This window comes from Canis lupus, chromosome 33, assembly GCF_048164855.1.
Source record: "Canis lupus baileyi chromosome 33, mCanLup2.hap1, whole genome shotgun sequence".
NCBI classification, from domain to species: Eukaryota; Metazoa; Chordata; class Mammalia; order Carnivora; family Canidae; genus Canis; species Canis lupus.
The window spans coordinates 527,813-542,178 of record NC_132870.1 but is presented as its reverse complement, the minus strand read 5'-3'; the positions used below and the strand labels follow the sequence as shown (position 1 = coordinate 542,178).

General features: G+C 42.2%; 1 protein-coding gene across 1 annotated transcript in view; it reads left to right on the top strand.

The window, feature by feature from the left end:
- The first annotated feature begins 2,503 nt into the window (after positions 1-2,503).
- NAAA (N-acylethanolamine acid amidase) overlaps positions 2,504-14,366 on the top strand; it is a 28,616-nt gene continuing 16,753 nt past the window's right edge. Inside the window, exons 1-5 of the mRNA XM_072810013.1 lie at positions 2,504-2,532; positions 2,977-3,006; positions 3,939-4,065; positions 7,311-7,401; positions 11,568-11,644. Of these exons, the coding sequence (XP_072666114.1) occupies positions 2,504-2,532; positions 2,977-3,006; positions 3,939-4,065; positions 7,311-7,401; positions 11,568-11,644 (354 nt within the window). The remainder of the gene's footprint in view (positions 2,533-2,976; positions 3,007-3,938; positions 4,066-7,310; positions 7,402-11,567; positions 11,645-14,366) is intronic.

Sequence of the window (14,366 nt, the reverse complement as noted above, 5' to 3'; positions counted from 1 at the left end):
TCTTAAGTTTAGTGGGAACCGAGAGAGGTGGAGTTTGGATTCTGCAGCCGGGCTCGGGGGCAGTGCAGGCCCACAGTGCTGTGACGTCCGGCAAGTTCCTGAACCTCTCCAGGCCTCACATTTGGCCCATAAGGAAAACGGGGATGAGTTACTTGCACCCGCCTTTGGCTTGTTTTGATGCTTAAATGTGAAAAGACGCAGCAAAAACATCTGGCACATAAATTTAAACTCTTAAGCTTTTTTTTTTTTTTTTTAAACTGAAAAGACACAGGAATGTTGAACAGAAAATAATTCTTGCACAATCCAGATAAAGGCTTTAAAGACAAGCCAATGAGGCCGAGAGGGAGAGCTGGGTGTCTTGGTACAACAGGAGGCTTTTCTGCTACGTCTTCTTGGACCCCCTCCGGCCGCGGCTGCAGTGTCTGGACCTGCGCGGGAGCGACGAGACGGGGGCTGCGGGATGCGGGGTCCGGGGATGCGGGGTGCGGGCTGCGGGGATGCAGGATGCTGCCCCGCCCCTCGCCGACGAGATCCGCGGCCTGTGCCGAGCCCCGGGCCCGAGGCCCGACCGCCTGCCCCCACCTGCTGCTCCAGGCCTCGGCCTGAGTGTCTGCGCCTCCCGGGGTGAACCAGAGCCGACCCCGGGATCCCGGGCGGGCGGCCTCTCCGACCTCAGCGTCGACCTCTCCTGCACCAATCCAGGCAGCATCCCACCCTCCCACCGCCACTCGGCACCTACTTTAACAGAAAGTCCTAAGAACTAACCCCACCCTCTGGTTGACCCAGGGACCCTGCATCCTTAAGAGGCGCAGGGTCGCCCCAGCACTCACCTGTACCCCCTACATTCACTCCATGTCTTTCACGGCCAGAGGCCCCGACCTCTCTCCCAAAGCCTATGCCCTCCAGGGCTGAGCCAGCACTTGGTAGGCGCAGGGGGCATGATAAAGGGGGCACAGAAGTGCAAGCACTAAAGAATGTGGCTGATCCCAGGCACAGGGCAGGGAGTCTTGAGTCTTATTGGCTCAGTAGCAGGTCCCAGAAGTAAGACAGGTTTGACCTGGCCTCGGCCTTCAGGACTTGCTGTTTTGCCGCCAGACCAGCCTTATCTAACAACATACATAAGAGCTTTTGGTTGCCTAAAGATGACTGGCGACGGGGGGTGGGGGGTGGGGGGTGGAGAAGGTTCTTGGAATAAGGCAACTTGAAGGCCTCCTGGCATCTTCCCTGAACCCCTAGGCAAAATAGGCTAAGAAACACTGAGAGTCTACCACTTTAGCGAAGTATTTAAAGACCCAGATAAGACACAAACTTGTTAAATTAACATGCTTTTTTTTTTTAAGATTTTTTATTTTTTAATTCTTATTTATTTATGATAGTCACAGAGAGAGAGAGAGAGAGAGGCAGAGACACAGGCAGAGGGAGAAGCAGGCCCCATGCACCAGGAGCCCGACGTGGGATTCGATCCCGGGTCTCCAGGATCGTGCCCTGGGCCATAGGCAGGCGCCAAACCGCTGCGCCACCCAGGGATCCCTAACATGCTTTTCAATTGAAGGAAGTAATTCTGCTATTCCTCATCTCCTACCCCCGTCTTTTTCTTCTTCTGACATGTGGCTTTCTCAATTAAAAAAAAAAAAAAAAAGTTTTCACTTCCACCTTTTTTTTTGTTGGAGTCTATGCATTCAAGCAGATTGAAGCCAAAGGTCTAATAAAAATATTCTAGAATTTGGATTTGATATGTATTGAATTGCCTGACAATAAAAAGCACCGTCAGACTCTATTAGGATCAACAAAGGCAATGTTCTGTTTACATATCTAAGGCTTTTTGAATCAGAATAATCCTACCCATCCTTTATTGAGCCTATTGGGTGCCAGGCACTGGAGACGATGGTATTACCTGTTGGGTAGAAACCAAGCTTCAGAAGGGAAAAACTTGCTGAAAGTCAGGTGCCCGGTGAGTGGTCAGAGCTGCTGCTAAACGTTCCTGTGTCTCCAGTGTACTGCAGCACCTCCCCTAAAGCCCACAGCTCCCCTCTTCTTCCCTGTGCTTATTGACTACCTCACATTAAAATATTCAGGTTACAGGGCGCCTGGGTGGCTCCGTCAGTTGGTGTCTTGCTCTTGATCACAGCTCAGGTGATCACAGGGTTGTGAAGTCAGGCCCCACATTGGGCTCCAGGCAGGGCATGCAGCCTACTTAAAAACAAAACAAAAAGCTTGGCTTGACATAGAAATATTGTCGTCTTGCCAGTTTTGAAAAATCCTCAGATTCCACAAACTTCGCTTTGGCCACTTCCAGTGTTTTATCAGCTTCCTCTTTGATATCAACTCTTGGAAGACCAGAAATCTTGGAAAAAAATAAAAAACCAAACTTCCTTTTTTAAACCACCAAAAAAAATAGATAACATTTATTTTCTCTTATTATGAAAATAAACTGTAGTCATTATAGAAAATTAGAAATGCAGAAAAGTATAAAGAAAATTAATCACAATCTTGTTACTGAGAAATGACCAACAGTGCAGAACAACGATCAGGGTACTTCTCTCAATTTTGTTTGTGTGGATATACATATCTTTTCCTAAATTGGACTTGCTGTATTTTTCTACAAAGCAATATATATTCTCAGAAGAAATGGACACTTAGATTATCTTAACAAACCTCTCCCTCTTTTCCTCAAAATACTTTTTTCCAGCTGGGAGTTTCTCTGTCTCTGTCTCTCTCTCTCTCTCTCTCCCTCCCTCCCTCTTTTTAAAGACTTTTTTTCTATTTATTTGAGGAAGAGAGAGAGAGAGAATGAGCAGGGGGAGGAACAGAAGGAGAGGAAGAAGCAGATTCCCTGCTGAATTGGAAGCCTGATGCGAGGCTACCCATCCATCAGGACCCCGAGATCATGACCTCAGCTGAAGGCAGATGCTTCACTGACTGAGCCACCCAGGTGCCCCAGCTGGGAGTTGTTAAAGGATCCTTTTCTCTTATTAGCTCTTTGCAGGGAGCCCTGAGAGGGACAGGGTAAGTGCCAGGCCCCTAAAGAGACAAAATGAGACATTTGTGGAACAGAATGGTTTGGTGCCATTGTACGTGCTCTGAGAAATTCATAGAGGAAAAGTGAGTTTGAACTAGCTTTGAGTGGTGTGTTAAATAGACTACATACTGCCAAACTGAGGCATAAGCAAAGCTCAGAGATCTAGCTGAGCCCAGAATGAGTCCGTTTCAGATTTAAATTTAGGATGAAATTCTCTTTCAGTAGGTGTTCAGTGCCAGGTGTGCTGAGGGGAACGGTCTAATAATACTGAATGAACACATGAGTTTGTGTCCAGTTGTGCTTTTCTTTTTTTAAAGATTTTATTTATTTTTTATTTATTTATTTATTTATTTATTTATTTATTTATTTATTTATTTAATTTATTTAATTTATGAGAGACAATGAGAGAGAGGTGGAGACACCGGCAGAGGGAGGAGCAGGCTCCCTGCAGGGAGCCTGATGCAAGACTCAATCCCAGGACCAGGGATCATGACCTGAGCCAAAGACAAACGCTTAACCACTGAGCCACCCAGATGCCTTTTCATCTTGAATTGTGAATCCATATTCTTGCACAAGGATCACCTATCATATGTACCCATTATAAGGAGAAGACTTATTTTACTTTAAGGCTTTATTTCTTTTCTTTTTTTTAAGATTTTTATTTATTTATTCATAGAGACACAGAGAGAGAGAGAGAGAGAGAGAGGCAGAGACACAGGCAGAGGGAGAAGCAGGCCCCATGCAGGGAGCCTGACGTGGGACTCAATCCTAGGCCTCCAGGATCACACCCCTGGCTGCAGGCGGCGCTAAACCGCTGCGCCACAGGGGCTGCCCAAGGCTTTATTTCTTAAATGAAAAACTCATTTCCCTTTTTCTTACGTTTCTCATTCATTCATATTGTACTTTTCTCTTCTCTCAGATTCTGCACCAGTATCGTGGCTCAAGACTCCAGAGGCCACATTTACCATGGCTGGAATCTGGATTATCCTTTTGAAAATTTCTTGAACAAGCTGACCGTGGATGTGCAATTCATAAAGAATGGGCAGGTATAGTTGTACACTATAAGATTCAGAAATCAGAGAGACTTGCTAACCAAAGTTAGCAATCACTAGGATGGCCTGCTGCTTAAGTGTGTTATCACTTTAAGGTACAGAAAACATCAACTCCTGAAAACACAAAACTGCAAGAGAGGTTTATGTCCATTTTGCTCATAGAAAGAAGGGTCATTTATTATTGTGGAGTATGTACTTAGAGAAAGCAATTAATTTTCCTTAGGGAACTCTCAGTCACCCACTTATCCTGGTGAGTCAATTCTTTCTCTGCTTTCCCATATTGAGACTGCTTCTGGAATAGGGAGGGGCTGCATGGTGGAATGACTAGAAATGGCCAGCTTTGAAGTCTGACAGTCCTGGGTTTGAATTCTGCTTCTGTCACTTACTTCCTGCAAGAATGTGGGAAATTACTCAGACACATTTTGCAGGTGACAGCTCAGGTTAATCATTACTTTATGGAGGTAGCTATACAGGTTACATGAAGTAATCTATGCAAAGCATATGATAAATGCTTGATAAATTAATAAATGGTCCTTCATTCTATAAGCACTCTCTTAAGTATGATCTTTAAAAAATTATATTGAGATCATTTTACTCTCATCATAAAAATGTAACCTAATATGTACTATTTTCATATTTCTGTGTAAGCATCTGGAGAGACAGCTTTAATCGATGTTCATTCAATACACAAAGCATGTTATTGCCATGAAACAGCATGCTAAAGCCAGATTTTGGCTTTGGGGGACACTTTAAGGATAAGGACTATATTTCATATGTTCTTTGCATTTAGGGGCTGAGTCACAAATGCTGCAAACTCATTTATTCAATACTTACTTGGTCATCTGGTTTTACAAACAACTTTTTCTCATAAAAAATTAAAACTATACAGAAATACTTAAGGCGAAAGTTTCTCATTTTCTCATTTCATTCCTTTACTTCTCCACTGTTAACAATTTGGTTTATAGCTGAAGAATTATTTAAAAAACGGTTTTAAATGGTAACAACGACAGAATATCCATGCGTGCTGTGTTCTAAAAGGAAATCTGCTGAAATGTTAGCAATTCTTACTGGATGATGGGACAGTAATCCTTTTCGTTGGCAGCTTTGTGCTTTCCTCCATTATCTACAATAAAGCAAAAATCCTTTAAGTTGACAAAGGAATAAATGCAGTAAAAATAAATTATTTCAACAGTTCTCTCTAGAACTCGCCCTGTTACTGCTTTATTTGTCCCTGTGTGTCCTGGAGCGGCCCTGAGAAATAGCCTGCTGGTGTGGCTTGACTCTCAGTACTCAAGTTATTACCAAATCCAGCAGTGTACGCTTGAATAGTGTCTCTCTGCTGAGGGCTCATGGCCGAGACTGTTTTTGCTAAATTAGGAAGAAGTTATCCACAACATAATTAATCTCTTATTCTTGAATATTGTACATAATTTTAAAAGTATTTTCACATACCGTTCCTCATTAGATCCTCACCATGGCCCTCCAAGCGGGCGCAAATCAACATTTTCATCCTCATTTTCCAGATGAGAGGTGGAGGCCTGACATAGACCACCACAAAACCAGGCCTTTGGCCTCTTACTGGCTTTCTTCCCTCCCGCCCAAACTCAGACTTCAGTGGTGATTCAGAGCCTCCTGCTGCAGCTAAGGGTTTATGTTAACTGACCTGGCAGAGACAACTGGAAAGTGCAGACATTTAGAAATACAGTTTTTCAGAGCTGCAAGGTAGAGCTTGTAACTTATACCCCAGAATTATCTATAATTATGTAGTATAAAATATCTTGGAAACTACAATGTGATTTTGATTTTCAAACTTTAATTTGCTCAGCCTTTCAAGAGTGACCCTAAAATGAGCGTCAGTGTATCATGTGAACAAAATGACAGTATAATTACTTTTTTTTTCTTCATATAATTACATTTTGTAAAGGCTTTGGCAGCAACGTAGAATTATGCCCATTTTACTGCCGTGAATGGAAATGGGGAGAATTCACTGGAAGCCCTCAATGAGCCAGGAAAATGTCATTTATAAAACTAAGGCCACTGCGTTTTTTTCTTTGTAGTTTAGCCACCTTAAATTATTTTTACAACCCGATGAGGTAGAAAAAAATGATTAAAACGATTACAGATGTAAGGTATAGCTTTCTAAGGAAAAATATTAGCCCAGGTCTGTTTGTTTCTGAAAATAAAAAATGTTGGTTAACCTTTATTGAACAGGCATTATTCTAAGTATCTCTTTAAAAATGAAATCTGGTATCTGCAGTAACTGCCAGAGTGTGATTGGAGCTCGTTACCTTAATTTAAAGTGGGCGTGATCCCTATAACTCATGGGATAACCATGAGGGTTACATAAGAGATACATTTAAAATTTAAATATGGGGACGCCTGGGTAGCCACCCACACCTTTGGGTCAGGGTGTGATCCAGAGCTCCAGCCTGCTTCTCCCTCTGCCTGTGTCTCTGCCTATCTCTGTCTCTCATGCATAAATAAATAAAATATATTTTTAAAATAAATAAATAGAAAATTTAAATATGATTATGACTGCCAAACAATCTCACTTCCTCTTATCTCACAGAACTTACAAGATGCATGACCTTTATCTCTTACAATCAAGTCAACACAAGTTTTTAGTCAGAGCCCATTTGCTATTTTTAGGATAGAGTTTCTCAATCTTTCGGGGCATGATCCCCTTCGATGAAGCCTATGATCCTTTCTCGGAATGTTTTGTAACACATACAATGAATAGATTACAAAAAAACCCAGTTATGTTGGAATTCAATATTACACTTTTTCTCAACACAATCCGTGTATCTAATAACCGTGTATCTAATAACTACCGTAGTTTCAGGGTAGTGGTAAGTTAAGAATGGCATTTCAGGATGCATAATTATACCATGTCAAGATAAGTATGATACCATTATATATGTGGAGGTATCTGCTATGTCTGTGGTGGCAGAGTCATAGGCACTGCTGTGATTACAGGATTTGTTGTGTGCATCTGTTACTGAAGAAGTGAAGTTTTACTTAGAAATGAGTGAAAATAAAGATGTGCCTTTTTTCCCATTCAAGATCACCGACCCACTGACTTCTATCAATGGAACCTCCAGGTTAAACCTTTCAGAAGATTTTAAGAGTTTTTATTATGTTGGAACTTATAAGAAAAAATTCCACGAGTGGGACAAAACAGATGATTTCAATGTGTATTTGGTGGGAATGGCAAAATGATACCTATCTCTTGATTTCAGGTCGCATTCACAGGAACCACGTTTGTTGGCTATGTAGGATTATGGACTGGTCAGAGTCCATACAAGTTTACAGTTTCTGGAGATGAACGAGGTAATCAAAACAAATTCCTGAGCATTTTTAGCCATATTTCTGGTCAGTTCTCTCCAGGTACTTCATTTGCTCCCCCAACTGAACATACAGATGAATACCTACCATACCGTGTAGCAGGGACTTCCAGTCTAGTCAGAGGTCATGATAAGGAGTTTGGATTTTAAGTGTCATGAAAGCCTGAGGAGGATTTTAGACCAGAAAGTGAACAGATCTGATTTACATTTTTTTTTTATTTTTTAAGGATTTAATTCATCCATTGGAGAGAAAGAGAGATAGAGCATAAGCAAGGGGAACAGCAGGCAGAGAGAGAGGCAGAAGCAGGCTCTCCATCCAGCAGGGAGCTGGATGTGGGCTTGATCCTAGGACCCTGGGATCATGACTTGAGCCCAAGGCAGATGCTTAACCAACTGAGCCACTCAGGCACCCCCTGATTTATATTTTTAGTTATGAATTTGGCTGCTATTTAGAAATTGGGTCGTGTTGGGGTATCATGGAAGCAGAAGACTGTTAGGAGGCTGTCACAGCAGTGTAGAGGTTCATGATGGCGTTGTACAGGCAACAGCTGTAAAGTACTTTATAGTGTACTGTGGACTTGGTTCTGAGTTTTCTCACTAGACTTTCACAACGGTCCTGTCAGGCAAGGCTGATAGTGTTAACCTCACTCTGATGGAGGAAGCTGAGGCTGGGAGCTGAAGTGACAGCTGGCAGGTGGGAGAGATGGTTCTCAAACTGATCTCCTGGTCCTGGCCCAGTTGCTCTGTTGGTTATACTACCCCACTGCCATTCCCAGAGCTCAGGGAATATCAGTCAGTTCCATGGTGTGGTAGGAAACCCGAAAGTCCACAGATCCTTGTCTCTGTCCTCAAGAACTTGCAGCTGAGCTAAGGAGAAAGACAAAGTTTAGTGTTGGTCATCAGATGAACGCTTGATTGACTTCACGTTGTTTCCTTTGGTTAGGTCTGTTCTTATCATTTTACGTAAGGCTTTAACAGGAGGATGCTGGCTGAGTGTAGATCAGTGGCCAGTAATCAGTTCTTTATCCTAATGGATTTCTTCAGCATTTTCTCAAAAGTCAGCTGTGGGTGAGACTGAATCTCTTTTTTAAAGATTTATTTATTTTAGAGAGCAAACAGAGGAGGGGCAGAGGGAGAAAGAATCCTCCAGCAGACTCCCCGCTGACTGAGGAACAGTACATGGGGCTCAATCCCACCAGCCTGAGATCCTGACCTGAGCTGAAATCAAGAGTCAGATGCCAAATCAGCTGAGACACCCAAGCTCCCTGTTGTGAGACTGATTCTCAACCAATGGTACTCAAACCACAGCATGACAGTCACTGAGGTTTTACACAGAATGTCTGTAAACAAGTGTATATGTAAAAGCTGGACTTTGTGGGCTTTAAGTCATTTTGTGACTTAAATTGTTTAACAAACTGATTACTAGAACCTAAGATATAAACGGTTTAAATATAACTGAGTTGGGGCGCCTGGGTGGCTCAGTTGTTTAAGCTCTGATTCTTGATTTTGGCTCAGGTCATGATCTTGGGGTTGGGAGATGGAACTCTGCATGAGGGTCTGTGCTCAGTGGGGTGTCTGCTTGAGATTCTCTCCCCCTCCCTCAGCCCCTCTCCTTGCTTGTGTGCACACACTTTCTCTCTAAAATAAATACATAAAATTTAAAAATCCTTAAAAATAATTGAGTTTTTCTGTGACAGTTTGAATACTGACAAACTGCCCCCCCTCTTTTTTTTTAGAGGGAGAGGAGATGAATAACGGAAGAGAGAGAGAGAGAAGCTTAAGTAGGCTCCTTGCCCAGCATGGAGCCCAGTGTGAGGCTTGATCTCAGGACACTGAGATCATGACCTGAGCCGGAATCAAGAGTCAGATGCTTAACTTCTCAAACTGATTTTTTTTTAAATTTATTTATTTATTTATTTATTTATTTATTTATTTACTTATTTATTTGAGAGACTAAGCACACAGAGGAAGAGGGAAAAGCAGGCTCCTCACTGAGCAGGGAGCCTAATGTGGGGCTCCATCCCAGGACCCTGGGATCATGACCTGAGCCAAAAGCAGATGTTTAATCGACTGAGCCACCCAGGCACCCCTCAAGCTACTTTAATACTTATTTTATCCTTATATTAATGAAAACCAATTATATTGTAGTCTGCTAAGATGAAGTTAAAATGCCTGAACAATAAGGTAACATGTCTGGGTTGAGATAAGATATTCATTAAGTTTCTGGACCTTATGGAGAGTGCCTACAAGGCCTCTGACTCCCCTGGGAAAAGGTAGGGATAGGAGGGGGATCAACAAATTGCATACAGTTTGGGGAGGCTTAACAAACCACCTGGCAGGTAAGATCTCAGACTCGGGAGCCAGCCTGCCTGGTTTCAGTGTTGGTGCTGTCCCTTGCTAGCGTGGCGACCACACCCGAGGTACCTGGAAAGCAGGGGATGACGATGGCTGCCGTGAGGGTGAAGCAGTTCATGGATGTGGAGCAGAGCGGTGCCTGGCAGAGTAAGGGCCATGGAGCACTTGCTGTCGTTGTCACATCTCCAGGCCCGACTTCTAAGTCCCACGTTGGAGCCCCAGCCGCCTTCTCCGCCTCTCCACTTTGATGGCTGCTAGGTGTCTCACATTTTGCATGCTTAAGCAGGTCTCTTGCTTTTTTCTTTTCCCTTTTTCTTGCCCTCACTCTGCCTCTACCCACACCTGTTACTCTCCTGGGTTTCCGTGTCTCAGGATATGGCACCCCTTTCTACTGCACTGATTGTACCAGGAGAATTTTTTGACTCCTCATTCCCTGGACCTTAATTCTACCACCAAAACCAGGCTGTCCCTGACCATCCTGTCCACCTCCACTACTCGGCTAGTTGCTGTCACACCTACACTGCTATAGTTGTGGCTCATCTGGTCTCACCCTCCAATAATTCTTTCTCTTCTTTTTTTTCTTTTTTTTTTTAAGATTTTATTTATTTATTCTTGAGAGAGAGAGAGAGTCAGAGACATGGGCAGAGAGAGAAGCAGGCTCCATGCTGGGAGCCTGATGTGGGACTCGATCCTGGTCCAGGATCACGCCCCAGGCCGAAGGCAGGCGCTAAACTGATGAGCCACCTGGGCTGCCCTCTTTCTATTCACAGCAGCTAGTATGATCAGGTTGTTCCCCTGTTTAAAACCTGCATTGAATTTCCATTTCCCTTAAAACAAATCCAGATTCCTGACTCTGACCTGAGAACTCTCTGTGGCCGCCTCCTACACCTCATTTTATGCCTGTCTCCTCCTCATTCCACTGGCACCAGTGTCTCTTTTTCTGACATCTACCAAGTTTGTCCCTGCCTTAGGGCCCTGCCAACCAACGCCTTCTGTCTGGGATGTTCTGACCATCTTAGCTCAAATGTCTATAACTCATAGAGGCTATCCTTAACATTTCTCTCAAAAAGACAAAAATGTCATCACTTGCAATTGTATCATCCTGTTTTATTTTCTTTATGATAGTTATCAAAATCTTATCTGCTTAATGGCACACTAATTTCTCCTTTTTGCTGTTAAATTCCAAGGATCTGGACCAAATCACAATATGGCACATAGTCGATGCTCAGTGCTTATGTCTTGGATGAATATATTTCTTTGGAGATAAATCCCCAACAAAGATTTTTTTAAGATGTTAAAAAATAATTTTGGAGAATGTCTGTAAACTCATATTTAAAAAAAAAATGTGAGCCCAAATCAAATTTAAAGTTCTGAAAACACATTCTCTTAGTCTTCCTACTCCTTATTGAGCCACTTCTGTTGATAGCTACATAATTCTGTTTTGCCTGGGATGATTAGTAGAATTGTTTACTTTCACATAATTATCATTGCTTCTAGGAACAAAAGATATATATATATATATATTACAGAACATTCATGGATACACATGCAGAATATTTCAGAATATTTCCCAATCCCTAGAAATTTGTATATATATAAATTATATGTTTCTATGGGTGCCATGAAATTTAAGCTTTATCTTTGAAAGCTGGATGCCAGTAAACTCACTCTTCATCCACCAACTTTCCTCTCCCATCATTTTGTACCATGGGGAAGAAATAAGATATAAGGAACTTTAAAATGTGGCACTTGGGCAAGAATTCATATATATTCTTTGTTTCTCCCTCAACACGGCAGACAAAGGCTGGTGGTGGGAGAATGTGATCGCTGCCCTTTTTCAGAGACACTATCCGATCAGCTGGCTTATCCGTACTGTGAGTACTTTTACTGTTGAGCCCCCCACACCCTGACTTCATCTTCTGTGTGCTCCTGTTGTAATGCTTCCTTTCATTTAAAAATGTTATTTTTCATGTAAGAAGCTCCTAAAAAGGATAAGCATCTAAGCGTTTGCAAAATGCATATCAACCTTCATGATAATAAGTATCAAAGATAAACAGAGCTGGAAAGGAGTTAAATAGTTATAAATTATAAATTTACAGTCATAAAATAAGTTGTGGGCATATAGTGTTCAGCATGGTGATTTTAAGAGTAGATCTTAAAAGTTCTCATGCAGAAAAAAAATTGTAATTATGTATGGTGACAGATATTAACCAGACTTACTGCGGTGAGCATTTTGCAACATATGCAAATATTGTATGCCTGAAACTAGCATAATGTTATATGTCTGTCATACCTCAATAAAAAGAAATAAGTAGTGGGGACAGATTTTAATCAGTCGTATACTATTGTAGTAGGGAAGAGTGTCCAGTGTGAACAGAACTCAACTTTGATTTGTACAAAGGCAACCAGGTGTTTTAAATGGAGAATGAGAGAGGGGTGCCTGGGTGGCTCACTGGTTGAGCATCTGCCTTTGGCCCAGGGTGTGATCCCCTGGTCCTGGGATCAAGTCCCGCATCGGGTTCCCCACAGGGAGCCTGCTTCTCCCTCTGCCTGTATCTCTGCCTCTCTCTGTGTGTCTCTCATGAATAAGTAAATAAAATATTTTTTTTAATGGGGGAGGAATGAGGGAATACAGAGGAGTGTCAATAGGCTCTCAGTGGAGTTGGAGAAGTTAAAAATTACAAAAAGTGAAAAAGAGGGATTGTCCGTGTAAAACCTGTCTGGGATTGCTAATGTGCTTATCAAAATTAGCCTCCTACCCTCCTGCAGACACTGGAAAACAGAGGCCCTATCTTTAAGTGTTAGCTGGAACAAACAATAAATTCTTTGGGCAGCCTTATTTTCTCAGACAGGCACTGGAAGAGGTAACCCAAGGGGTGGAGCCTTGAGGTGTGAGAACTGTTTGTTCGAGTGCTTAATAGGCCCAAGTTAAGGCCTTATCAAGAAAAGGCCTCAGAGGACCCTAGCCTAAGTATGGTCAAGGAGAAAATCTTTGTTACAGACCACAGTTTTAGCCTATAGTGGTTTTTTTTTCCAATATTTTATTTAAATAATTTTTTAAAATTTATTTATTTTTATTTAAATTCAATTTGTCAACATATAGTATAACACCCAGTGCTCATTCCATCAACTGCCCTCCTCATTGCCCATCACCCAGCTACCCTATCCCCCCACCACCCACCCACCTTTCCTTCCACAACCCTTTGTTTCCCAGAGTTAGGAGTCTCTCATGGTTTGTCTCCCTCTCTAATTTTTCCCCACTCAGTTTCCCCCTCGTTCCTTTACAGTCCCTTTCACTATTTCTTATATTCCCCATATGAGTGAAACCATGTGATGATTGTCCTTCTCCTACTGACTTCCTTCACTCAGCATAATACCCTCCAGTTCCATCCACATCGAAGCAAATGGTGCGTATACATCGTTTCTAATGGCTGAGTAATATTCCACTGTATACATAGACCACATCTTCTTTATCCATTCTTCTGTCAAGGACATTGTAGCTCCTTCCACTGTGTGGCTATTGTAGACATTAGCCTATATATAGCCTTATCTTGATAACTGATTGAGATAAGATATAACAGTAGGCTTTTCTGCAGATAAAAATGTACCCTCCTTTTAGAATCACCATTAGCAAATGTTGAAATTAGCAAAACAAAGACATGAGAAAGTAATTCTACACAGAACAAAAAGTTTGCTTTATATGACCTATTTAGAGAGTTCCAGACCACATACATGTAAACTGTAATTTGACCACATTTGGTGCAAGGCCCTTCTTGGTCTTGCTCTAAATGATCTTAGTCCCTCTGGACTTAAAATTCTTCTAAACTTTTTGCCTGGGAATTTCCTAAAGCTGTTGACAAACTATGTAGCCTTCATGCATTTTTCAGATGACCTCTAAAACTTTTCATCGTAAGATTTTTTTTTAAGATTTTATTTATTTATTCATGAGAGACACATTGAGAGAGAGAGAGAGAGAGAGAGGCGGAGACACAGGCAGAGGGAGAAGCAGGCTCCATGCAGGGAGCTCGATGTGGGACTCAATCCCTGGTCTCCAGGATCACGCCCTGGGCCGAAGGCAGGTGCCAAACCGCTGAGCCACCCAGGGATCCCTTATCATAAGATTTTAAAGCTGCAAAAAAATCCAGTGTGTTGCAAATATGGCCATTTAAAAATAAAACTGGAATTTAAATCTATCAGAATGATTTTTAAATGTTTTAGATATAACTTACATACCATGACACGCACAGATCTTAAGAATGTAGCTCAATGCATCTGGACACTTGTACACGTTCATTTATTCATCTGTGTAAGCACTGATGAAACAAGATACAGAACAAATGTCCCAAGTCCCTGGACATTTCCCTCCTGTTCCCTTGTAGCCAAATTCTCACCTCCTCTCATACTCTCCTCCGGGAATCCACTCTGTGACCTCTGTCACCACAGATGAGTTTGCCTGTTTTAGAATACATCTAAAGGAAATCCTAGAGTACAGACTCCTTCACTCCGCCTAATGCTTTTCAAATTCACCCATGTTGTTTGTACCACTCACTCGTTCGTTTTCATTATGGAAGAATATTCCATTGTATGAATATGCCA